We start from the raw sequence: 27,279 nt of genomic DNA, 5'->3' as shown, positions 1-27,279 counted from the left end.
GCCCACATGGGGCTCTCTGCTCAGCAGGGAGCCTGCTTCCCCCTCTCCCTCTGCCTGCCTCTCTGCCTACTTGTGATCTCCTTCTCTCTGTCAAATAAATAAAAAAATAAAATCTTGAAAAAAAATTAAAAAATAAAAAAAACATTAAAACCAATGATTGAAAACAGATGAATATGAAAAGCTAATGGCAGCATAAAATTGTTCTCCAAACACAGAGATTTTTTTCCCCTTATAATCTTAGTGAAAATTAAGGTGTATGTTGAACGAGCATACTATGATTTTAACTTAATTTTTTATCATCTGACAAACGTTTTGCGCTCCTGAGTTGACACATGCCTCTGTCAGACAGAAAGAGAAAAGTAAGAAGGAACACGAAGCTGCAGCTGAATTTAGAAAGTTAGAGGTGTTCTCATAGCCATATGAGATGGACAGGAGATTCCTTCCAGTAGGCGAGAGAGCGGAGTGCAGACAACAGATGTGAGAAAGGTCCTCCTAGCTGTCAAGTTCCAGCATCCTTGTGTTGAAGAAAGGGAGGTGCCAACATGATTGCTGCGCAGACAGCGTATAAAAGCCCTGGACTTTTCCCCAGCTGCTTGTCACGCTGACCTGCACCCTTTCTGACTGCCTGTGGGGTTTCTGTCAGCCGGTGTCGGAGGGGAACAAACTCTTTGGAGAATAACACTTTCTTGTGGTCATGCCAGAACCCACTAAGAAAGAGGGTAAGACTCAACCATAAATCTCTTTGCTGCACTTTTTAATAAAGTACGTTTATTTCTTCAACAGACTACAAGAGAATAGAATCACTGTGGTTTAAGGAAAAGATCCTTTCCAATAAACAGACCAGAGGCAAATTATAGGAAAAGTATAACAGATTGAAAAATACCTGATACAGATGGTTTATGAAGGTGTAGGGATAAAATGATCAAATTTTTATGTTATCATTAAGTTGAAAGGGATCATCAAAGTATCATGTAAAGAAATTAATTGTTCATGATGAATAGACTGCATTTTCAAGCATATTCTCTTAGATTCAGTAACAAAGTTTTCACCATGTGTTTGAAACTCGTGGGTGGTGGGAGGGACTTGTAGCACTTTCTTAGTTAATAAATTTGATCGAGATTTCAAAAAAGAATTTATGACAGTATCTCCAGAGTTGCTATAGTTTTTCATGGAAAGACATTTAAAATATACAGATATACAGATGCAGGTATTTTTTTGTTTTTATCGGTGTTTTGAAACCTTCATTACTTATTATATTGCTAAATTCTTGCATGCAAAAAGGAAATCAGACAACTTGATAAAAGAATATTACTGCTAGGTTGTGTTCTTTAATGAGTTTTATTGTAGACCTATTCATAATATGTAGCCTTTTAAAAATAATTACACTGAAAATATGATAATATTCTTTATTAGAAGAAATGCTTCCTCCAATAAGTAGTTTTTCCTTTCTATGAAAAGATAAGTATTTGAAAACTACTAATTAGCAAAAAATAAATTGGAATTAGAAATTACTAAAATAACTAATGAAAAAACCCACATTAGCTGCACAAGTACATTGAGTTTAATTTTTAAAGGAAATATCTTTTTAAAATATTATTTCATTCGTGTTAGTCTTCATTAGTGCTTACTGAATCTTTATTTTTTACTTCTGCAAATAAAACCAAAAAAAAAAAAATGAAAAGGAAGCATAAAAATAGTATTTAGTGTTTTCAATTTCAATTCTTAAAACTGCTTTTAACCACTGTTTTGAAGAACCTTGGAAAAGATGCTAGACATTGAACCTGAAGTTGAAATACTACCCAAATTACCAAAAGTCTTTGAAATATATTTTCTTTATATAATTAAGCAACCAGTGTTGACAGGCTGTGGTGATCAGTTTACAGGTTGGCTTTACTTAGTGGTGGAGGGCATTGATGGATGAAGTCTTCCACCCAAAATAACCACACCAAATGCATGCATTAATATGGGAACTTAATCCCGACTATCAGGCAGTGAGTCCAACCCCTGCTAAAGTGTCTTATTTGTAATGCAAATGATTTACATGTGTATTAAGTGTCCTTTTTATTTGATCTGTCACTTGACTAACCTCTTCAAGGTTTATTTGGATGAATTGCATTCTAAGTTTCCTGACTAAGGACAGAATATTTTTTTAATTATCCTGCATTTAGTGGATGAATTTGCATGTGTTATTTTAACACTCCATTGAAAATGACAAGCTGAAAAACTAATAAGTAAGATGACAGACTGTAGAGCCTATAAAGCTAATTAAATTATTCTGATTGCTAGGGGTGATGAAGTTTTACTCTTGGTCTGACAACTGAATCTGACCCACTCTGCTTTTAGAAACAATGAAATTTTAGAGCTACAAAGGGGAAGATCTATTTTTAACTTCAGCATAGCACCCCCAAAATGTTTCTTTTTTCCCTTTGAATAAATCAATACAGATACCACAGTCGCCACGATCATCTTTTGCCATAAAAGCACTGTTGATATGCTGTGTCGGAGTCCCCCGACCCAGGACAGTAATTATATACTCATAGATTCTTCGTTAGTTTAAATTTGGATGGTGGGGATAAAGAGTTTTACTGATATATTTAAAATCGTTTGAGGAAGCACAGGGATTTATTTGTTTGTTTCCTGGTCAGCAGAACTGATTCTTAAAGGAACTGCACCTTACACAGTTTTCCTAATGAAATCACTGCCTTTTAATAGTGTTTCTATTAAGGAGTAAGGAGTATGGCAATTCAGGAACTCTTCTGGTTCTTGCACCTTCTCCTAACTGATTTCATTTTCACTGGGAGTGGTTTTGTTCCATAAAAGCATCCAACTGGACGATCGCCTCAAGAATAAACCATGTCCCCAAACCAGTTCTTCAGAGTCATTTTGAACTATCAACAGAAACACCCACAAGGGACAGGTTCCTCCAGTCCCTATAGATCTCCTTACATCACTTCTCCAGCTGGGAGAACCATGCCCACTTGCTATGAATCTTAATAGGGTACATGGGCCTAGGATCCAGGAGGACCTGGCAATTCCTCAAAAGAGGCTGAGCTTTCAGCACCTGTAAAAGATATCTCTCTTCATCACCTCCCAGTCTACTGTGGCTGAATTCTGGGAGCTTCATGTTGGGTCTTGGGAGAACTAAAATCTTCTAAGGAGGTGGAGGAAGGACAGGTGTAACTTTGTCCCTCAAGGAGGAAGTCTAGTGGAAGTAATTAGTCAACAGTCCTGATTTAGGCTCTTGAAAATATTCTGGATGGCTCAGTAACCCCTTTTGGAGGAAGAAAGCCCTGCTTTTAAGGAGCAACCACTTCCCATTGCCCTCCTCTCCACCTTCATCAATTGTAGAGTTACTCATCAGAGAAATTTTAGAGTATTTGTACTGACCATTTGGAAATAAAAGATCTATCTTGCATTGGGGCATCATGCAGAACCCGAGGCCTAGCAAAATTAGATTATTCTAATCAAATAGTAACAGGATGTGGGCGGAAGTTTCAGATTTGTGGGAATCTCCCAGAATGCCTTACTGATACATGTATTTATGTATCAGCCATTAACTGAGGACTTACTATACGCTAGTCTCTGGGATTCTGTTCTAAAAGCCCTCATGGTTAATTGCCTCTGGGTTCTACTATGTAAAGAAATTACCTTTCACTAGAAATTTCTCTTTTCCTGTCAAAAAGTGATTTCTATCAACGTGAAACTAGAAAATTTCTAATTAGAAATTAGAAAATTCTTCTGCGGTAGAATCCCTAATAGTTTAAAATACTGTAAATGGCTATTCAATCCACAAAAATGATTTCCTCAGAATTCTGTCTCCACAGTACGTGATCATTAAAATCTGGTTCTTTAATATACTTAGACAGTTGTTAAATGTCACAGTCTATAGGGCTTAGAAAAATTAGCTTCTAAAATACCAGGTTGAGGCCTTAACAAGAATTTCACTATTTGTTATGTGATATATCAAGCCCTGTTATATTTCATGTGCTTAACTTGTAGGGAAAAGGCGTAAGTTCTCTTTGGTGCTTGGGTGCGATTCATAAAACCTTGGGAGAGACACTGTAGGCTTCTTGTCTTCCATGTAAAACCTCTTCCTGAAAATTCAAACATATGACAAAACATAGGTTCATTTATGACCATATCTTTAAGGGACCATTCCGATAACTCCAGGGATCAGAGGTATGGCATTGTTGCTGTGGACTCTTTTGTAACATCAACATACAAGGTCTATCTGTCAAAACCATCTTGGCCTTTTTCAGTAGGAATAGACAGGAACATGGTAATAGAGAAAAACTTTCTTTCAGTTCATAGGAGATTTTCCTTTGCTTTATCCTTCCTTCTTGGTCCCTAGAGATTTCATCACATTTTAAACTTCTGCCCCAAACCTATCTGAATGCAGAGCAGGATTTATGACCTCTTGCTTATTCCTCTGCATCGCCCAAGGCTTAGTCATCATCAGAAAATGTGCCCTGGTGATGGCTAACCTCCCTCTCAGATTTATTCCTTGACCTTCAAGTTCTACCTGCATGAGACTGGAAGGCCTATTTCAAACACCAAAATAAATTTTGGGGGGAAATGTCTTCTCACATTTAGAATACCACCTTTCATTCAAATTGAGGGAGAAGGGGCACCTGGGTGGCTCAGGTCATGATCCCGGGGGTCCTAGGATGGAATCCCGCATCAGGCTCCCTCTCTCTCTCTCTCTCTCTGTCAAATAAGTAAAATCTTTAAAAACAAATTGAGGGAGAGTTAATTTGTAGGAAGTAAGGGAAAGAATGGGAGAAGAGGGAGGAGCTATTTGATCAAGGGCAACGATTTTCCTTCAAATTTGAAATGGTTCGTGTAGGCCAAATTGTAGATTTGGATGAGGAATGAAGAAGTTGTATGAATGAATGCCATGCTCTTTCCCCCTGAAAAAATTTTGCCACGCCAAACAGGAGATGGGTGGGGGAGATCTGAGCTCTCTGCTGTAAGAAAGAATACTCTGGGGCAAATGCACACCAGAGAGGCTTAATACTTGGCAAAATCATTCTTTTTTCAGTAGCCTGCTTTTATGACTGCCCGGGCTGCACCTGTTAGGAAGATAAATAAAGGACTGGCCAATTCTTTCCTCTCAAGCGTCCTAAATATATCGCTTTAAAAAAACTTTGGAAAAACAAATTGTATCCCTGCTTCTCATCCAGTAAATCTGAAGAAGTCTTCCCCAGGCCTTTTAAACCCCAGCCAAGTCAGCGGTCAGAGAGTTCCTGAAATGAACAAAGGAAAAGGCTGGCCTCTCCCGTGTGTCCAAGGGACCTAAGAGAAAGGAAAAAGGAAAGCATCCACAAGCCTCCGTTCCCGCAATGACTCCCTTTATTTTGGACACAAGACATGGCCTTGAAACACGTTATTTTAGGCCCCTGATGGACACACAATTCACACTTTTCCTTATTTATAGCGACTTCAAAGGATCCCCGCATCTGACATGAACGCTGGAGAAACCATCCAGGCTGAAGTCACTTTTAAGAAATGCATGTCCCTCGGGGTGCCTGGGTGGCTCAGTTGGTTAAGCCACTGCCTTTGGCTCAGGTCATGATCCCGGGGTCCTGGGATCGAGCTCTGCATCAGGCTCTCTGCTCAGCAGGGAGCCTGCTTCAACCTTTCTCTCTCTCTCTGCCTGCCTCTCTGCCTACTTGTGGTCTCTGTCTGTCAAATAAATAAACAAAATCTTAAAAAAAAAAAAAAAGAAAAAAGAAATGCATGGGCGCAAGGACTAAATAAACAAGTGGCCTTTTTAGAAACTTGAGCAAATATGAAAACAATGGTTTTGTAATACTTTCGTAAGCAAATAGGTCCCTTTTTTAAGTGTTAGAGAGTTGTGGAATGAAACTGCCATGATAGAAAATAAGTGTGGTTTTTTTACTGCCCTAGAAAGCATTTCTGTTATTTTTGCTGAAATTTCTTATAATTATTTTCTCTAAAATTTACTTGTAGGTTCTTTATGCACACACAGAGAAGAATTTTTATTATTGTTAATAATGACTATTTTTATCTGTGCTCCTCCTTAACTAGTCTTTGAAACCTATATTAAGAGACACAAAATATTCTTGGCAGCCTATGACTTCTGGTAATTCTAGACCTCATCTCTAGACATACTTGGATGTGTTAGGTAATAAAGAACAGGATTAGAGAAAGCTCAAGCAATCAAAAATAAGCAGAAAATTTTTATTTTATGTGTGTACCTGAGGGACTTCGGCCATGTCTTCTTTCTTTGTTTTTATTCTCTGTCAGTTCTTGACAGGAACAGATGTGTTTTCTGGAGTACTTGTTGGTACAGCCTATTACACCCGAGGAAAACCCAAAAAATATGTAGAAAGGCAGTTTACTGACTTACAGTGTTCCTATTTAGGGTAATCACGAAGTAGCTATTATCTACTCAAGAGCAACTTCCTCATATTTGAAAGTATAGTGATAAAAGAATATGAAGCTGTGAAAAAGAAGACTTTATCATTTAACTTCCTCTAAGTATGCAAATTATCTCATAACCAGAGAGAACAGGGCTTCAGTCCCCACAGCTTTTTATAAAGACGAGCCCAAACTATAAGAGTGACAATATTGTTTGCTCTCCTCTGTGTGGCTAGGCCCAGTTTTAACTTACAAAAAGTACATTTGTTTTGGATGGTCTCACCAGTAGACCACAAGCCGAACTTCAGGATGTTCCCATTCACGGACAGATTATTTATGGGTTTTCCACTCCTGTGTTATGGGCAGTGCATTTTTTATGCATTTCCAGAGTAAAATTTTAGATTCCATCAGACTGGGGCGTGAAGTTGTCGATTTGGCAAACCAGGATCATTTAATCACACGCTTACTTCTCTCTCTAAAATGAGTTCATAAAAAGCTAACTATAATCTGACTTTCATTATGCCTTTCAAGTCTGAAATCCACTTTGATAAGTCTTTGCCCTTTTACACTCCCTTAGGAATCTTTTTATGGGCCAATTTGGCACATCAATATAACACCTAAAGTTATGTTTAATAATATGTCAGATGTTAGATCTTATAATTTTGTTTTATTCATTTTTTGGCTTGTACTGTAGATATTTATAAGAACCTAGGCTAGAAAATATTTTTTTTTCCTCCAATCATCTATTTAGAGGGAGAATCATCTAATTCTCCCTCTAAATAGTACTAAATCTCTTTTTAAACTCCTCAGGAATTCTTTGCTTGTGTCAGCTATTAGCTTTTGCATTTAATAAAATTTTATATATCTTGCAACAGATACTCTATTTATAACTAAAAATTCACTTATTTGTATCATTCTTCATCTTAATTTCTCATTTTTTAAAAGTTAGATGTCTTTAAAGTTGTCCTGCATATAGTATGCATTTGGGCTTTTTCCTTATGCCTATTAACTAATATTCATTATTAAGCGTAGTGACATAAACCAAGTGTACTATTCATAGAACATTCTAGATTCTTCCAATTCCAGCTAGACCATGTATTGAGTTAGTTACACTACATATGCCTCAGCTTCCTCCTCTGTGAGATGTGAATAATAATAATACCTAACCCATTAGGTCTTTACATGAAGGAAATAAGATAAATAAGGTAAAAAGCTCAGAACAGGACCTAGCTCATAAGAGCGTACTCTTTTCCTTCTAAAACAGCAAGCTCGAATATAGCATAAGGTGTTACATGCCTTCTTCTCATACATTTTGAGGGCATTCAGAAACCATAAGCAATCACTGTAAGGTAACCTAAACAATGCCTGCTCCTCTACTCAATATTTACTTAATAAATATCATCAATATTTAGAATACATTCCCAAATAGTTGCTGTTATTATCCTAGCCATGATCACCACCAACATGAGTATTTCCTTTTTTTTACTTGTAAATCATCTTCGCTTCCTCCCACAGAAGCCCAGATCAAATAAGAAGTCTAGGAGCGCCTGGGTGGCTCAGTGGGTTAAAGTCTCTGCCTTCGGCTTGGGTCATGATCCCGGGGTCCTGGGATTGAACCCCACATCTGGCTCTCTGCTAGGCGGGAAGCCTGCTTTGCCCACCCCACCCTCTCTGCCTGCCTCTCTGCCTACTTGTATCTCTGTCAAAAAAAAAAAAAAAAAAAAAAAGTCATCCAATTCTAAAAATGTAAAAAAAAATAAATAAATAAGAGGTCTACACTCCAGAGCCTCTGCTGTGTTCCTACTGAAATATGCCATGTCCAGTTGGGGGTCTCCAGCTGTTAAACAGATGAAGATGACTAGTTGTTTCTTCACTGTTCCATTGTGGGAACATGGCCTTACCCACTTAGATGAAAGAGTCACCCTGCACAGTCGACCGTGTAACTATATCCCCCCCAAAGTTTGAAAGGCTTGGGTTTGTGGAACATTAAGATTTCTCTCCCCAACAGGGGTGCTTTTAGCAGGTGGGGTCTTCCTCAGGTCTGAATATCTCTAGGATGTCCACGTAACAAACTCTCCATGACCACATATGGATGTAATTGATTGAGTGCCACTGTGTTTACTGCTGTGGAATTTTATTTTTATGACCCCACCTGGCAGCAGGCCTGTCCTTCCTCTATTTTTAAAAAGTCACCCAATGTGAGGCCCAGCAATGCCTTGCGGCAAGGCCTTTAGGGGATGTATCTGATAACCATAGAACCACCTAAGAATGGTGTGATTGTGGTGATGGTCTGCCCAAGAACAGCCTCTCAGGAGAGGCATAATCAGGGACTAAAAGGGCAAATTGTTAAAAATTTGAATCACTTTTCCAATAATTTCCTTGTGACCTGAGCTAAATTTTTAAACTTTTTCTATTTGCGTAAAGATTTTCCCATACCACCACCCCCATCTATGCCACTCCAACCACTGTTTGATTCTTACTTCAGAACATTTTAAGAATAACATAAAAGAGACAATTCATCAGATCTCAGCAAATAACCTCATTTTCATCCAGCCCCGTGTTAACAATGAGAGGCATAGTGTTGCTATGCAATACTAACTATATTTTAATCCCCTTCCTGTGTGGAATGACATCTGCAGGCTGAAACACAGTGTAATTAGAAAGACATAAGAACAATTTGACTAGAAGGGGGAAAAAAATCCTGTGAGTTCAGGGAAATTCCATCAAACTGAATAATGAGTCATTGAAAATTTGCATACTTGGGACGCCTGGGTGGCTCAGTTGGTTGGACGACTGCCTTTGGCTCAGGTCATGATCCCGGAGTCCCGGGATCGAGTCCCGCATCGGGCTCCCAGCTCCGTGGGGAGTCTGCTTCTCCCTCTGACCTTCTCCTCGCTCATGCTCTCTCTCACTGTCTCTCTCTCAAATAAATAAAATCTTTAAAAAAAAAAAAAAAAAAAGAAAATTTGCATACTTGATGGACAATTAGATTCATCTCTTCAGAGTCTTAGAATATGGTCTGACAATATTTAGCCACAGTGAATGAATATGGATTTTATTGACTGAAGCAGCTGATTTCCTTGGATATTTAAGAGTTTATTTTGCTCTTGAACCTTATTATTTTAACCATTTTGGTTAGAAACATACCGAAAATGGAACATATTACTCCTTGCTTTTAAAAACAAAGGACAGCTGTGTATAACTTTGTCTTAAATTATAGATATCAGTTAGTGTACATGATATCCTGAGAGCCCAAATTATTTGCTTTTGTATTAAATGGGCTCATATTACTTGTATTTTGAGTTTGTGTACAGTTTTTCTTAGCTCTCCTGTTTTATCCCTTGCTACAAGTCCACTGTCTTCTTTTATTACTCTTGTCAGTCAGTATCTGACTCTGACCTTTCTTTTCTTTGTTGTTTGTTGTGGACCCAAGGCCAGGTCTTTAATCCCCCAGAGTGGGGCTGCACTGTGAAGTGTCCCTGGGGCACCTGTGGCAACATGTTTAAGGAGGCACTCACTCTCAGGGTCATGCAAGTGCTGGATTGGCACTTGTGAGCAAGGGCCTCCTTAAATCTGGCCCCTGGCCTGCCTCACCCTAGTCCCAATTCCCAGGCTAGCTGAGGACCCGGGTGGGCTCTCTTGTGATTAAAGCATTTGGCAGCTCTCAGTGAACAGAGCCTGAGGAGGTGGAGACAAATCCACTTTGCATTTTGGAGACCCTTCTAAACTGGCAGGTCAGCAGCTGTTATCTGGACAAGTGAGGTTGCTAGATACTTGAATTCTGAGTAGGGAGATGGTGAGGTACTAGACAATATTGCCCTTTGTCTCTATTACTGTACACAAAGGAAAATAACTTATATTTCAGCCCACTAAATCAATTTGTGAGTTTTGACTGCTTCATTCATTTTATTAATCAAAGCTACAGATTTTTCCTTAATGACATATGACATGAGTTTATTTTTTTAATTCTTTTTTTTTTTAATTTCATTTATTTATTTATTTGACAGAGAGATCACAGGTGGGCAGAGAGGAAGGCAGAGAGGGAGTTGGGGAAGCAGGCCCCCTGCCAAGCAGAGAGCCTGATGTGGGGCTCTATCCCAGGGCCTGGGATCATGACCTGAGCCGAAGGCAGAGGCTTTAACCCACTGAGCCACCCAGGCGCCCTATTTTTTTTTTAAGTACATAGACACAAAATAATTTTTTTTAAAGATTTTATTTATTTATTTGACACAGAGAGATCACAAGTAGGCAGAGAGGCAGGCAGAGAGAGGAGGAAGCAGGCCCCCCGCCAAGCAGAGAGCCTGATCCTAGGACCCTGAGATCATGACCTGAGCCGAAGGCAGAGGCCGAACCCACTGAGCCACCTAGGCACCCACAAAATATATTTTTAAGAAGATTTACCACAAATTCTAAATGTTTCTTAAACTTTTTGGTCTCAGATACATTGGCGCTTAATAATTATTGAGATACTAAAATGTGTTTGTTTACACACATTATATCTGTTGATATTTACTACATTAGAAATTAAAATTGATAAAATTTTAAAACATAAAAATACACAGTACACATTCTATTAGCTTTCAGACAATTTTGATGTCATCGCACATTATATATTCTCTGCATATTTGTTGAGAGAATATGAGTGAAAAAGGCAAATCATGTCTTAGCATTATTATGAAAATAGATTTGACTTTATAGACTCCCTAAAAAAGTCTCAGGAGCGCTTGCGGAGCCTAGACAATACTTTAGGAGTCACTATTATAAATCAGTAAAGAATTGCCTCTAAAAAGGTATCTAAATCCTTAAATACCAAGGTACAAGATATCCACACCCACAGCCTATAATGAATAGAATAGGGGACAAATTAAGCATAAAACTATGAAAATGTTACATTAAACATTTATTTATGTCCAAAATCTAGATTCTGGTGCATAAAGAATATGACCAGTGCAAACGCATTGTCATTGTGTTTGCTGATATTTTTGATGACACTTATAATTCATATATCCAAAACTTCTCCAGGTATTATTAACACCTTCATGCAAATAATATTTTATATTAAAGCAGTCTCCATTGTGCTGGACATATGACGTCGAGGCTGCAACATGCACGCAGTCCCAAACCCCATTATCAACGGGGCATATGCCAGACGTGTTTAGCCTATTTAACCTAAGAAGAAAGATAACTTGCTATACTACCAAAAATGACAAAAACAGGAGTTGGCCAGATAGAGCCTCATTCACCACAATGTTTACAATACATAAAGCATTCACACAGCTTATTTCAAACCAAGAGTGAGACTTTGAGAATAAATAATATTTAAGAATAACATAACAGGGGCACCTGAGTGGCTCAGTCGGTTAAGCATTTGCCTTCAGCTCAGGTCATGATCCCAGGGTCATGGGATCGAGCCCCGCCTTGGGCTTTCTGCTCAGAGGGAAGCCTGTTTGTCCCTCTCTCCCTCCCCCTGCTTGTGCTCTCTCTTTCTCTGTCAAATAAATAAATAAAATCTAAAAAAAAAAAAAAAGAATAACATAACAGCCTTTGTCTACACACCAAATTACCAAAACATGGTTTTAGCCACATTTATTTTATCCCAAAAAGTGACAAAAGAAAGCCACAAAAAAGACATACAATCCTACCCCTCAGTCATCACAACTGTTATTATTATGTTCTCCCTGTCTTTTCCATGCCTATACAACATATTCATATGTTGTAAGTACATTCTCCCAAGGTAGCAAAGGCTAAGTTGAGGGTCAATAGGATACTTTTAAGTAGGTCAAACAATGTATTATATGAGCCCGTGAGCCCATGGGAAGGAGAGAGCTGGGATATTTCTATCATTCTGGTGTGGAGATACCTCGATAGAGAGGGGCAGGTTAATTAATGCCTCCTAAGACTGAAGATTTTTTTTCCTCTTTCAATTTACTGACCATGGAAGCCTTGATCCTGGAAAATAGGAATGGACCTCATTGGAGCAAACCTGACCATTTATGGAGTGACGAGGTTCTGGTCTTCCAGCAGAGCACCAAGGCCACATATGGGCTGTCTGTTTACTAGCCGCCACCCGCGCCCGTCAGTTAGAACGCCCTGGCTCTCTCTGTGCAGGAATGCCATTGGTGGCATACCTGTGCTTTTTACAGTAGGTGGTCATAGGAAAAATCCACCATAAATAGATCGAGCCCTTTGAACACGTTTCAGTGTTGCAGAGGGAGGGAAAGACTATATCTGTGAACTAAAAGGGATCAAAGAACAGCCGTCCTTGCCTGAGGAAGAAGGGGGTAGCTTTCGTTGCTGGTTCAGAATCTAGTTAGTTTTCATGTTGTCCATAAGAATATTTCCTTGGGCTTATTATTTTCTGGGTTTCCGAATTTCTTCCTTTTGTTAAAAAGAAGTTTAAAACAGCAGGTTCTATATCCTTTAGTCCATCCCATTTGTGTGTTTCCTAATCAAGGCAAGAGGAAGAGGGAGACAAAAGTCCGACTTCATTCACCTGGCAGAAAAGTCCTACAAAAGCTGACTTTGGGTTTTTGAATAAGCAGAAGCCTAGCAGGGCCTCCCTTTAATAAATAACCTTCTGCTCTAAATCTAAAGACGTGGAGAGCTTCCCAAGGACAGGTGCCTCCTGAGAGTGTGGACAGGGCTAAGCTAATTGACAGTGGAACTGGCATGGCTGATTGAGGGCTATTTGCTGAAATTTTTATTATTTGGGTTATTTACAGCCCAGATTTTGGAAGGCGGAATTCCTTAGAAAGGCAAGGGTTGTATTGGCACCAAGGGGCAAAACTCTAGCCTGATTGCTCTCCTGCCATTGTTAAGAAACGATGGGGTTGGGTGAATGCCTTCCAGCATTCAGCCAGCAGGAGGGTCGCCAATGGGAGACATAGTGTTCTCTGTGGGTAACGCAGATGAAGAAAGCTGCCCTTGGAGTGCCAGCAAATGGTTCTTGATTTCTTGGCAATGAGAAGAAGGGTTTTGTGTGGGTAGGAACACTCTGCCAGTCAACTATATTTATAGAGCCCCTGCTGTGCAGAATTTGAAAAGGAGGAGGAGACAGACCTTGTCCTCAAGAAGCTTGTGATCAGAGAGGAAAACTCCCCATGTACTGTAAACCCTTCACCATTTACAATCACGTTTGAAATGGGACAGGATTAGGTGATATTTAGGGCATAGTCTGAGCTTACTTACCCAAAGTGTGGGGTGTGGACTAGCAGCATCAGAATCACCTGGGAGCCTGTTAGAAGTGCAGAAAGTTACACCCCCACAGACCCCCAGAATCAGAATCTGCACTTGACCAAATCCCTAGGTGATTCATATGTGCACAGCAATTTCAGAAGCACTGGAGGGACTATAGATGTTGAGTCTTGAATGTTCTGAGAGTGCAAAGCCACCTGCTTTTGTGACTGACTTGATAGAAAAGAGTAGTTAATTTACCTGTGAGCTGCTTCTTCTTCTTCTTCTTCTTCTTCTTTTAATTAAAAAATGTGTAGGGGCACCTGGGTGGTTCAGTGGGTTAAGCCGCTGCCTTCAGCTCGGGTCATGATCTCGGGGTCTGGGATCAAGCCCTGCGACGGGCTCCTTGATCAGTGGGGAGCCTGCTTCTCTCTCTGCCTCTGCCTGCCTCTCTGCCTGCTTGTGCGCTCTGTCTCTCTCTCTCTCTGTCAGATAAATAAATAAATAAAATCTTTAAAAAAACAAAATGTTCAAAGTAATCTCTACACCCAACATGGGGTTGAACTCACAACCCCAAGATCAAGAGTTGCATGCTCCACTGACCGAGCCAGCCAGGAGCCCCAGCCTGTGAGTTTCTTAAACACAGGCATCTCATCTTATCAGTGCCCACTCTTGGGAGATTTATAATAGATTTATGCTCAATGAATTCTGACCACCTGGGTCCTTCTTCCCACAGTTCCCATTCAGTGGGTACTATGGAAATCGTTGTGTATGAATCATTGTTATAGAGGCAGCTAATGAATTTGGGGAACATACAAATGGCTCTTAGAGGTGTGGGTGAAGCTGGGCTTGGCACAACCTATCAGCGACAAAAGATGCCTTAGAGTAAGAGAGATATATGAGCAGTTCCTTGAGGCAAAAGGAGATGCCTTGGGTTCTGAGACACACCTGTAATCGTGCATTTTCAACCTAATTCCTTTGATTCCTTTAATTCGTGGCCTTTACCATTCCAGCTTCCCCATTTCTTCAGGTCCAAGACAGCTGGAATTCTTCGTTTCAAATGCCTTGCAAACTATTGAGAGTTCATCTTTTTATCCTTTCTCTTCCACGAGGATTTACTGATTGGTGGGTCCATTTATCTACATTGTACAGACTCTGCAGTGTATGTAAATTTCATCAAAAATCAATTATTATTACCATTTTACGGTTAGGAGAGTGAGAGGTCTACCTCCTTTTCCTCAGCCCCCAACCCAATTCCAAACATGTTCTAACATGATACAGCCACAGACCTAGAAATAAGTCAAATCCCTAGCAAATGGCATGTGTAGAAAGACAGGAGTGCTGTTCTCACAAATGTGTCAGAGTAAAATTATGACAATAACAATGATAACAATAAAAAGAGATTGAAGTGTATATGGTGTCTACCACATTCCTTGCTTCCGCAGGAATTCACCCACTTCTCCCAACAACTCTTAAGATAGGTTATGCTATTGTGTCCACCACATAGATAAGGAACTTCAGGCACATTCCACTCCTACAGCTAGTACAACATCCATAGGAGGTTATGTGGCCATGGCAATAGATCAACCAACTCACCAGGAAAAATGGAGTGATATTTCTGGAAAGTCCATCAGTCCACTTCTGCCTCCACCGAATATGAAAGCTGAGAAGGGAAGTTCAGTCCCATGTGATAAAGTCCAGGTTCTGAGTCAGGCAGACCCGGACAGAGCCTGGCTCCACACTCAATGGGCTGAGGGACCTCAAAGGGCCTCTCTTCCCATCTGCAAAATGGGGATAATTAAAGCACTGATTTTAGGGAGTAGTAAGGATGGTAAGGATTAACACCCATTAGCATACACTGTGTCCTTCATGCAGTGGATGCCTATAAGTAGCTGCTGCCTATTTATTTCTCCACTGGCTATAAAGTAACAGGGTTGCTATGATTTCAAGAAGGAAAAGTTCTGGCTCTGCCTTCATACCAAGCAGGCATGCATTTTCCTACTTCCACTTCCTGCAAACACTCTAAAAATATCAGCACTGATATTCTATAATATTTCTGTAGTTCTGTTGATAATCCAATCGGCAGTTAATGATCAAAGTTCTGTGGATTTGTTGGAACTTGAACTAAGCCCTTTAAATTCTCATTTTGTTTTGATTTGGGGGCTTTTACATACAAACACAATGGAAACGGACAATTCACATTCAGAACACAGTTTCAGTATCCAGAGTAACTCTCTTTTATTTATTTTTATTAGATTTCACCCTTGGCCTTACTTCCAAAACAGGATTTTAAGTAAGCAAGCATAGCTTCCCTTACAAAAATGGGCTTTTGTTTACATAGATGCTGAGAAAGTATGGCCAGTGTGATAGTCCCTACACAATCACCAATGAAGTCCTTTGAATTCTTTTTTTTATCAATTCACTATGCATTTAATGTGTTTCCAACAAGAAAATGTGGTATTAGGGAGACAAGAAAGGAAATGAAAGATCCCTGTCCTTGTTCAGCTAGGAGGGAAAAGAAACAAATACACTGAGATAAATGAAAAATAATTTTATTTTTAATTTTTTTATTTATTTGATAGAAAGAGATCACAAGTAGGCAGAGAGGCAGGCAGAGAGAGAGGAGGGGAAGCAGGCTCCCTGCTGAGCAGAGAGCCCAATGCGGGGCTCGATCCCAGGACCCTGAGATCATGCCCCAAGCCGAAGGCAGAGGCTTAACCCACTGAGCCACCCAGGCGCCCCTGGAAAATAATTTTAAAATAATTAGTGAATAAAGAGTATATTATCATGGGGTTCAGAATGCCAAGAGAATAAGGGAGGGGAACAGAAGGGAAAATCAGTTCTGGGAATCCTCAGAGAAATACAAAAAGATAAACCAAGACTGACAAAACAACGATAGTAGTTATTGTTGTAAATTATAGAGCTCTATCTACATATGGGAACTGTGCTTATAATTTAGTTAGATTAGTACCTTGTTGTTATTTCACAAATGAGTCCAGGGAGGCTGACAGAGATTAAGGAATTACCCTAGATTACACAACTAATAAGGTGTAGAGTCAGGATTCGAACCGAGATCTACCTGACACAATCACATTCAGAGAATAAACAAAGTCTACTGGGGAGAAGATCATCAGTCTTCTCAGGGGCAGAAAGGTCAGACATTGAAAAGAGAAACCAGAACAGCAGGGGCCACCAGGGTGCGCTAAGGGAAGGGAAGGAGGAAGTTCCCACTGGCAACGGCTTTGAATGTGAACTTAAAGAGTGTAGACCTAACCAAATAGGTAACAGAGACCCTCTCTGGTAGAATAACAGGGTGAAACACGGTTGTGGCATTAAGTAATCCCTGCAGTTATGGGGGAAAGAGGCTGGAAGCCAGAGAAACTCATCTACAAGGAGAGCCAGGCAGAGGTTCTCGGGCATTAGGCAACAATGACCCTGTCCGAAAGATAGTATGCCAAAGAAGTTGGCTTCTTGCTCTCTGTATTCTGATACCTGTGCACTGCAACGACTCACCCAAAGCCAAGGGGTCAACATTAGATTCCCATTTCTGCACTCAGCTCTCTGAAAATAAAATGCCTTGGCCGAGGGCTTTGTCTTCTGGTTGATCTGGCACTACAGATCCTTTCCATGACGTGGTAAAGAAACTAAAGCGTTTCCCTCGATGCCATCCAGGGGACACTTGTTTCACTGTATCCTCAAACTACATTGCATCCTGCCACATTACTTTCTGCCCGAAAGCTATACGTTTTCTCTCCTTTGGTTTTATTCCTTCCTCTTTAGTAAATAGTACCATATTTATGGGACTCTGACTGAAATTTCTTTTTTTTTTAATTTGGAGTTTGTACCCAGCACACACACAAAAAAATTAGTGATGGAAGCAGATGTCACGGCATCCTGATAGCACTGTGTTGTTCCTTTCTTGATTTCTGTTGGGGTGCAGTCCATTCTTTCTTCTATGTTCATTCCAGCCTGCCAGGACTACACATAGTGATGACCTTTGGGCTAAACTCTTTGCTGTGAGCTGTTTTCCTCTTTGCATAGAAAGAGCCAGTCGTGGGAAAAATAACTAGAAAATCCTAGATCTGGACAGGAACAGAGCTCCTGGGATCCCACATGTGCTTATAATATGAAAATTTTTCTTTGACAAGCAGAAAATAAGTTTAAAGGAGATTACCTTCATTAACTGCCTCTTCCTGCCCTGGAGTAGGAGGAGGTGATTCACACACATGTCACTAATTCCCAGTTCACGGAATCCATGGGGATTCAACAGGGGAAATTCCATGCCCTTTGGTCATGGGATATTCCTTTAGCTACTTGGACATAGTATATTTTTTAACAGAAGTTTCTTTAACAGAATTCACTGCCAGCCTTCTCTATAATGCTGGATATCCAAAGCCAGGTATAAAAACCTCAGAACCAAAGTTCTCAAAAATTTGGATATGTGTAGATAGAAATCTACTCCAGGGGGAGTCTGAGTGACTTGGTTGGTTAAGCTTCCGAATTTATATTTCCACTCAGGTCTTGATGTGAGGGTCCTGCCGTCAAGGCCCTGCACTGGGCTCCGTGCTGGGTGTGGAGCCTGCTTGAGATTCTCTCTTTCCTTCACCCTCTGCCCCTCCATTCGTCTTCACATGCTCTCTCTCTCTCAAATAAATAGATAGATAAATAAATAAAATTTTTTTTAAAAAAAGGAAAGAAGTCTACACCAGATACGTGCATTCCCAGAAATGACCGGGAGAGGAGTTGATTCTATTTCCCAATGAGTCTTGCTTTGACTTGTGATAACTCTGCAGAGCCAGAGGACTTTGGTCTCATCACCATTCAGGAAGCATGTCTCATGGGAGCAAGATGATGTCAGAGATGCCGCCGTGTCCTCGCTCTCTGGGGAAAGCGGGCTCTCATTTACGAGCATTGTCCTCACCTTGGGTTCTGCAGGGTGTGAGTACTTTGGACCATGAGGGACACGCACGCCACTCAGTGTGTCTCATCTTCTGCTCTTTGCAACCTGTGCATAGGGGATAAGTGCTGTATTCACTTTTCCAGAAAAGGAAAACAGGCTCAGTTTAAATGCCATTAAATGTTCTGCCTGCTGGCCAGGACACCCTGGATTCCCACTTTACCTGTGCTCTGCCCATCGGTCCACCATGGAAATCTATAGACTACCATTTAGATCCTCACCTCATACCACACACTAAAAGGCAGTATGTCTTGGCCACAGGTTGAAACTTTTCCTGCTCCATCCCTCTTGTCAGTACAGGTGAGTTGGCTGCCTAGAGTTGAGGGCAGTGTGGGGCTATGGAAAATAGCTTTTGCCTGTGAGAAGTGAGACTAACACTTCCATTATTCTTTTCATTTCCAGAAAATGAAGTGTCTGCCCCAGCCCCAGCCCCAGCCCCACCCCCAGGTGAGTAAAAACACCGCTTCACGTGTTTGGGCCGCAAATACAGAACGTCCACCCCAGCATGATCTGGCCTCCACTGAAGCTGTGAGTTTTAACCTAACTCCTATGGAGAAGTTGGATGACCACACTTGGCATAAGTTTATACTACTAATAATAGTCATAATAATAATGCATTGTATTTATATATCCGTCTCATGGTACCTGATTTGAATGGCACGTCATATACTTACGAAACCTTTCTAGCGACACCAAAGTTGCTGTTATGCCCATGTTTTAGCTTTGTGGAGCCTGGGCCTCCAAGGGAATGAAGGATTTGTAGCACTTCTTCACATAGAGCTAAAGGCAAACAAAGCCCACATCTTTCTTGTGAGTTTAGGGAACACATTTTACCTCAGTCCTGGAAGACAAGCAGCCTCCTGCCCACTTGAACTATATCACCAGCAAGCACCTGGAGAAGCAGTTTTCAGGACAGTTTGGTGGCCTCTGAGGTTCCACTTCTCCCGTTCTTAGTACCCTGTTGTCCACCAGGTGGCAACAAAAAAACAAGGAGTAAAGAGTTGTAGGGAGCGACAGTGGGCATTACTACTTCAGAGAGCAGGTGAAGCCCGCTTTTGCGTTCACATAGACCTAAGGAAGAGAAAAAGACTGAAACTCTAAGCGGAAAACATTTCCCTGGATTCTGTTTGCTTACAACCAAGTAGAAGATAAAATACAGCCTGAAGAACTCCTTAGTATAACACAACCGCCATACTGAAACGCAAGCAATACTGGGAGACCCTCCCAAGGCCATCTGTGATTCAAGGCAGGTTTCTTAAATTGACCACACGGTGTGAAGGAAGGGGATGAGAGGGCACTGGAGACCACAGTCTAGGTGAAAGAGAAGCTGACTAGGCCTTAGTTGCTGGTGATCTTTTTGCATGGACATTTATAAGGAGATTATGAAGCTCTTCCATCCTGGAGATCATTTTCAGGAGGGAACTTTGAGAAATCTGACTGTTCATAGGAGCCCCTTTATCCAGCTAAGAACACTGGATTCACACTCGCAAAGCCCTTAAACAGTATAGAAGAATATTGCTATGTATCAAAATGAATGAATGAGGTTCTGTGCCTTATGGGTTCAAACAGGGACAAGCTCTGTTTAGTCTTCTTTTAGCCGGTGCAGTGTGACATTCTTCTTAGGATGTTCTTTGGTGTGTTTTCTCCTTGCACATACCAATTTATTTTTGACAATACTGAGTACACTGAGGACCTACAGGCCATTATGGATATAACTTTTTCCTTCTATTCTTCAGATCAGTTGCTGTCACTGAGCCACTCTAAATTTTCCCTTGTTATAGCATACGCATATTTCATACTCATTGTATAATACTGACCTCCTGTTGCTAAAACCGGTCTCCACCCAAACTCTTAAAATAGTTACTAGTTAGCTGAGATTCAGACCTCTGCTCATCAATCCAAGAAAGAGAGAGAATTCATGCTTAAAATCATTATTTTCTTACACATATCCCAAGGCAGACACCATTTGCAGGTATCTAAATATGATTCCGGACAGAGAGATCTCAACTGATGAAATCGGATGTTACTGCTCTCAGGTTCCATTAATTGCCACTCATCTCAACCTAGAAGATTAGTACATGCACCAAAATATTTTCCTTGAAACTACTGGACAATTATAGATTTTATACCCTGACTCATTATTATTATATTAACCGGAAGTCTAAACAATTGGAATCATTACATGAGTCAATCTTCCTTAAAAAGTCAGTCCCTTTTGGGGTCTAAAATGAAGTGACCCACATTTTATACTCACTTTCACACTGGCATGTTTAACATAGTCCCAGCAGAGCTAAGTATATTTTAACAAAATCTGTATTGCATGTTTCTCTGTATACTTTTTTCAAAAGTGGTCAGATTTACTCATTGCTTTTATTAAAAGTTTAATGTGATTCTACATTATCATTCCCAAGTTCATAACTCATGTATAGCATAATAAATGAATATGTAGCATCATTTATGATCTCTTCTGTTCTATTAATTTCTTCTCTCCCTCCCTCCACCCATTGCTCGTCACATAATAAAATGGTTTCTTTAAGACACTTTTAAAAATGTGCTTGTACTTTCCACACAGAACCAAATAAAGAGAAGGAGGCTGAAACCACACCAGCAAAAGGTGAGTTAGAGGGAGGGAGAACAAGGCTGAATTCAACAAAATTAGAAGCAGGAAGAGGTCAGTAATGATTGTCATGATGGTCTGATAGAATTTCTCTGCATTTCCTTTGATCAGTGTGGTTTTGAGTTCTTCTTTCGCATCTTCTCTGCATGGCCAGTCAGCATAATGAATGGATCAGTTTTCATGATACATATTTCTAAAAGAAAAACAACAATGATAAAAAATATCACAAGTGTTTGTTGAGATGTCAGCAAATTAATTGGTAGTTTGCAAGTTACGTGCATGTGAAGGAAAAGATGTGTCTGATCTTTAGGGGATTACATCAATTTGGAAAGTTATCTGGATTACACATAATTAAAAAAAAAAAACTGTTTTTGTATTACTGTGTGAACTGTTCCAGATTTCACTAGTAATCTTGAAGGCTAGCATCTCATTTTGTAGCACTATGTATTTGCATGGACTTATATAATGGCTTATGTATATTGACACATACAACCTTAAGCAAACATTATGTTGCTCCTTATTGAGCTGGAAACTCATTTATCATTACAATATTATTCTATTTTTATTTTATATGGACATAATCCAATCTGAGAAAATGAATAATCTTTATCATGTACTGCTGTGGATCCATGAAATATTCATTCCTTTGTCTCCCCATGGAGGAAGTCATTGTCATTACTGACCAGCTCTTCTAAGATAAGGAGCATTACTCTTCCAAAAAAGAAAGTTTTCACAGAGGTTGATTTGACAGTTCTGCCTGTATGTTTGTATCATCATTTTAAAACATTTATCTTTTATTTGTGAATTGAATCACATAGTTAAAATTTTGGAATAACCAGTTATTTCCTGATTGCAATAAGATATTTCTCTTTGTCTTGGATGCTACTCAAAATTATGCTAAGTATTTCTTTGTTCTTATTATGTCATATTTCATTACCTAATTCCTATGATATAATTGTCTCCTATACATTAATAAAATACTTTTTTCTTTTTTTCAGTATACTGGACCTCTTTACCTCAGCTACCTTGAACTTACACTTTCATAAATGAACACACAATGTTGGTGCACTCATTTTGTCCTTGACCTTCAGTGGCTCCCATGGATAGTAACATGAATACTACTCCTGGCCATGTGGGCTACAGTCTGAAGGTTATTTGCTTATGGAATGCAGACAGTGCAAACTCCTAGAACTCCTTCCATGAGATGGGTTCAAGGATGTTTGGGCATCTTGGCTGAAGCTATTGTAACATTATTCTCTACAAGACCAATGGCATACACCTCTGTTTCCAAATTTGGAAAGGTAGTTGGACTAGGCTGTAAGGCTCAACCAACAAAGTAGATGATATAATCCCAGAGGGCAAGCTGTCAGTGTTTCAACAAAGCCTGTGACTGACCCTTAATGTGAAAAGTCATTATATTATATTCATATGCTTACATGAGAATATGGTTAAAATCAACCAGTCAATGTACAATAAAATCTCATTACTATATGCAGAACACAGTATGAAAAAGAGCAAAGGCAGATGACTAAGGAATCCTGTAATTAGCCTTACTTTTTCTGACATTTGCAGAAGTTAAGCAAGGCCATGGCCACATGTAGTCACGTGCCCAACCACATAAACTGCCATGATTATATTTGCTCTACAAGATTAGGAAGCAAATCGGTTTATGATACAAAGTGACATCCCTAAATAAAGAAAAGTAGGTGGTTGGAAGTTATTTCTTAATACACAGTCCTCTTCAACTATTACTCACTTTCATAGAAGACAGGGAAATTTCAAAGAAAATGCTTAAGTAAAAGGCAGACACAATCATGGCTATATGTATTTCCCTGGCTGAGAAAGAAGGCTTGCATGAGCATAGCAAGACTGACAGGGGCAACGGGACATGTTCTTCTGCATTGACCAGAGTGTCTCTTCCTACCCTTTACCCTCCCCCAGCTCTCAGCCCATCCCATTGTTCTTTAACCAGTCAATTCAGGCTCCACTCCTCTGTGCAGCTTCCATCTGACTGTCTTAGCTCACTTTCATCTGCCCTTCCTCCTCCTGATTTCTCTTGGACCTTTCGCCTCTGTTGCTAAATCACTCTTTTCTCCACTTAATCACGTATTAGTCGTTCACTCCTTTCCCTAACAGGTTGGAAGTTTTCTGACAGTCAGGCACCATGTCTTAACACCTCTTTGGTCCCCTTAGCTCATTTCTCCCAGTGTTTGGCAGAGAGCGGCATGTGGCAATCTCCTAGTAAATACTTGTAGAATGAACAACTGAGTTTCCAGGAGGGCTTAGCTGTTGATGATATGGACAGTGGTCATCTCCAGAGATCTGTATTCCCTTTTGCCATGTTTGCTGGATAGGAATATGAATATCGCATGCATACTTTTAGTCAATGAGATTGAGGAGAAGACACTGGGCTTGTGCACTGTGTCAGAACAGATGGATGATTTTTACTGTAAGGCCAACTCACTTAAAACTATTGAAAATGGTCACTCCTGGATATTAGTACATTTTCAGGACTTTAATTCGTCCTCTGTTGAGTTAATTGAAGTATATTCAGTTAATAGCTCCAAAACTATTACCGGTAAGAACATCATTCACAACAATGTAGCCTTAATATTTTTCTCAGATTGCCTGAATTTTTCTACAACAATCTGGAAATGTTCTGAAATGGGTTTTTTTTGTTGTTGTTGTTTTCATAGCTGCAGAACGTTGTTTGGTTCCTAAATCAATCTTATAAGTAGTGTTTGTAGTTAGATTTGCCAAATATTTCACATTTACTAAGGGTCTCTATCTGGGAAATAGCTGATTTCCCAGGAAGAAGTTTTAATATGTGTTTGTTAATTTGCTCGCTTGCCTCTTGAGTTGTCCATCCAGCTATCCTGCTCCCTAGTACTGCCAACTTTCTCCTGGAATTGAAACAAAAGAGATGACAATATAGAAATGTGTGTAATCAAACAACAATACCAGAAATTAGATGCACAAATCCCATTTAGAGTAATCATACTGGGAAGCAATGTCCTCATATAAACAATGCTACCATGGCTTAGAATTCATCCAGAATAATACAGGTGGCAAATCAATGAAGTACTTTCTATACGCTCAGGGGGACCAAAGATCTGTCTTTTATCCCAATGTCCTCTTATTCAGCAAGTTTTCACTAAGTGTTGGCTCTGTGCCAGGCACGGGTCTGGCTGCTGGGTCCTGCAGTTCTGGAGCCAACTTTAGGGAGCTTTGGAGAGGAGAGCAACCGTCAGCAGAGGACAGTTTTAGAAGAGGCAATTGTCACGGAGAGCCATGTGTAAAGAATAATGTGGGTGATCAAGTAGGATCATACTTCTTTAGATCCGCCAGCCTTGGTACATGTGAACACAGGGTAGTGAGATTGGGTCTCTTCTCTACCTTAACAATTGGCCCTAAGGGAGGTTCAAAACAGGTCTTGAAAGTAGCTCCAGATGTGTCAGAGCATAGAATCAGACACTACTTTAAAGAGCAGTATTCATTTCCATACATAACTTCTGACATTTAAAAACGATTTTTTGGTTTTTGCATCTTAATAGTTTATAGTCTGTCCATATTTCAGTAAGCCCAACTGGGATATTTACTGCCTCTTTTTATTTTTCTTCCAGAAAAATATTTGGTTCTGTAATCACTGCAAGTAAATAAAGATGTGTTTTCTTTTTCCAGGCACTCACATTAATATTACCACATAAACTATCGTGAATGAACCTTGTTCATATTAAAGATCTCATGTAACTTGAGATGAAGAATCTTTCATTTGGTGTGAATGTGGTTGGCAGATGAGGAAGTGAATCAGACCAAGTTCCAGCCAGTTTTCTCTTAACTGATATGAAAATTCTTAAAAGAATGATTAAACTTCTTTTTCTTCATTTAGATCCCTTTTCTGCAATAACATTATTCTGGTGCTTTTTACTCAATGCTACATTTTTTTTTTTAAAGATTTTATTTACTTATTTGACAGAGAGAAATCACAAGTAGATGGAGAGGCAGGCAGAGAGAGAGAGAGAGGGAAGCAGGCTCCCCGCCGAGCAGAGAGCCCAATGTGGGACTCGATCCCAGGACCCTGAGATCATGACCTGAGCCGAAGGCAGCGGCTTAACCCACTGAGCCACCCAGGCGCCCAATGCTACATTTTTTTGTGTCTAATTTTATCTTTAGGTGTCAGACAACCAACCATCTAATGGACTTTCTCTATGATTTCTAATTACATTAATTTTTTGTAATTGTCTTTGTTAGAAGCTAATATTACCACATTTTTCAATTCTGGGACACAACCATTATAAGTTGCAACATAGATTTAATAGATTTGGAGGAGGAAAAAACTCATCAAATATATGTATTCTGATTTTAGAAGCATCAAGATGTGAAGGCATGTGCCTTTTCATTATGAAACTATGATAAATTTATCCAATGCCTCCAAACATGATGAATTCATGTTAGCTGTTGATGCTACTGCCTTCCACACATGGTTGTTGTTGCTGGTCTTGTTATTTTTGTCATGGGAGCCAACGTTTTCCACAACTGATTTCTCCACTTGAGGATTCTGAACTTAGTCACAATCAAACAAGGTATTATATTGGCATTTAAGTGAGGTTTGTTGAGAGCCACATATTTTAATTTTATGTGCTTTTTGGTCTTTGCAAAGATCTCATCAATTGTCCCAAGTTTGCATGACTTAAAAATTAATTTAGAAAGGCAACTTAAATCAACCACAAGTAGAAGTTATTTTATGGCAAAGTAAGTATGTAGAAGCATAAGAATCTATATATTCTACTCTCTCTTCAGTTCTCACCCTGCATTCCAGATTTCATGTGTGCCCCCTTAAAATCCCAGGCTTGTAATATGAGGCCGAGTTTCTTCTCTGCTTTCCAGGCCTTCTTCTCTGGGAACTTCAGTTATTTCAAGAATCATTTTGATGGTTTTACAAATGCTATTTTCCCATGACTTAAAGACAAGTGAAATTTTGCTTCGGTAAATTTCCTTCTATGAACTAGGGGAGAGAGTCTGCTGCTATGGTCTCTGGTCTTTAGACATGCTGTATTCTAAGGATCCAAGAACAGATGTCTTTCATCATTATGGTAGTCACTTGTAAACAGAAAAAGAAAATATAACTTACATATTGTATTTTTTGTTTTGTTTGAAAATATTCTTTGTATGATGCCAAGCCTTTCACATATGTGTTGTTGAATTAGGCACAACCCAGAAAAGTTGGATATTCAGTTTCTCTGCTAGCAGTAGAACCTGTTTTCTCACAGTAAATGGGAACAATTAGACCTTTCATTCTCATCCAATTCAACCAAATTCAAGCAGGCAACTTCTCAAGAGTTTAAAGTCAGGATCCAACATCTTAACTACATTTCCAATCTAATGGGATGCCAGGACCAAAGCTACTTTTGAAAGGGAATCAAAAACTTTGCCCCTGGTCTATTATATTTTCTAGCACTTCAGTAAATTTGAACATGTATGTATGATGAATCGTCAATTGAGAAGTAACTGGTGTTCGGAAGTAATGTTGGATCATCCAGAGTATCATTTCATGATACCTTAAAACACTGTAATGGTCTAAAATACAGTAATAGTCTAAAATAATTGGACATGCCCCCTCAAAAGGTTTTAGGTTTGCTTTGAGTTCTTATTTAAATTCTAGTTAGTTAACATATAGGGTAATATTGGTTTCAAGAGTAGGATCTAGTGATTCATCACTTCCATCTAACACCCAGTGCCCATCACAATAAATGCTCTCCTTAAAACCCATCACCCAACTAGCTCATTCCTTGCCCACTCCCCTCTATCATTTAGCGGACTTTGAAACTACTCACCTATCAGATGTTTACTTAAAAAGTGGATTCTCCTTTCATTTTAGTTTTATGAAGGTATGCTAATACTCTTTTCTCATTTTGAATTCTAGACAATTAATTCAATTCACCATGCACAGTGCACAAAGCAAACACGCAACCATAAAAATGCCTAAAATGAAGCGATCATTTGATCAAAATGGTTCTAGCTTCTACTTTACATATAGCAAAGATGCTCCTTTCTAGGATTTGTTTGAGGTTTAAAACTTTATTTTCAAGAATTTTGACAGGGCTTTAAAATCAAGATTCTTTTTTTTTTTTTAAGATTTTATTTATTT

General features: G+C 39.5%; 1 protein-coding gene across 9 annotated transcripts in view; it reads left to right on the top strand.

Annotated features, from left to right (window-relative positions):
* Positions 1-519: 519 nt before the first annotated feature.
* Positions 520-27,279, top strand: part of MYBPC1 (myosin binding protein C1) — an 87,861-nt gene continuing 61,101 nt past the window's right edge. For 3 of the 9 annotated variants that reach the window (XM_032346604.1, XM_032346609.1, XM_032346606.1), the window contains exons 1-3: positions 521-719; positions 18,917-18,961; positions 21,087-21,128. In XM_032346604.1, the coding sequence (XP_032202495.1) occupies positions 695-719; positions 18,917-18,961; positions 21,087-21,128 (112 nt within the window). In that variant the 5' untranslated portion in view covers positions 521-694. Of the gene's footprint in view, positions 720-18,916; positions 18,962-21,086; positions 21,129-27,279 lie in introns of all 9 variants that reach the window. The other 6 variants (XM_032346608.1, XM_032346607.1, XM_032346605.1 and 3 more) reach the window with 5 other exon arrangements.

Source organism: Mustela erminea, chromosome 6 (genome assembly GCF_009829155.1).
Source record: "Mustela erminea isolate mMusErm1 chromosome 6, mMusErm1.Pri, whole genome shotgun sequence".
In the NCBI taxonomy this organism is placed as follows: Eukaryota; Metazoa; Chordata; class Mammalia; order Carnivora; family Mustelidae; genus Mustela; species Mustela erminea.
The sequence above is the reverse complement of the archived record's forward strand: the minus strand, read 5'-3'. Positions and strand labels throughout refer to the sequence as shown.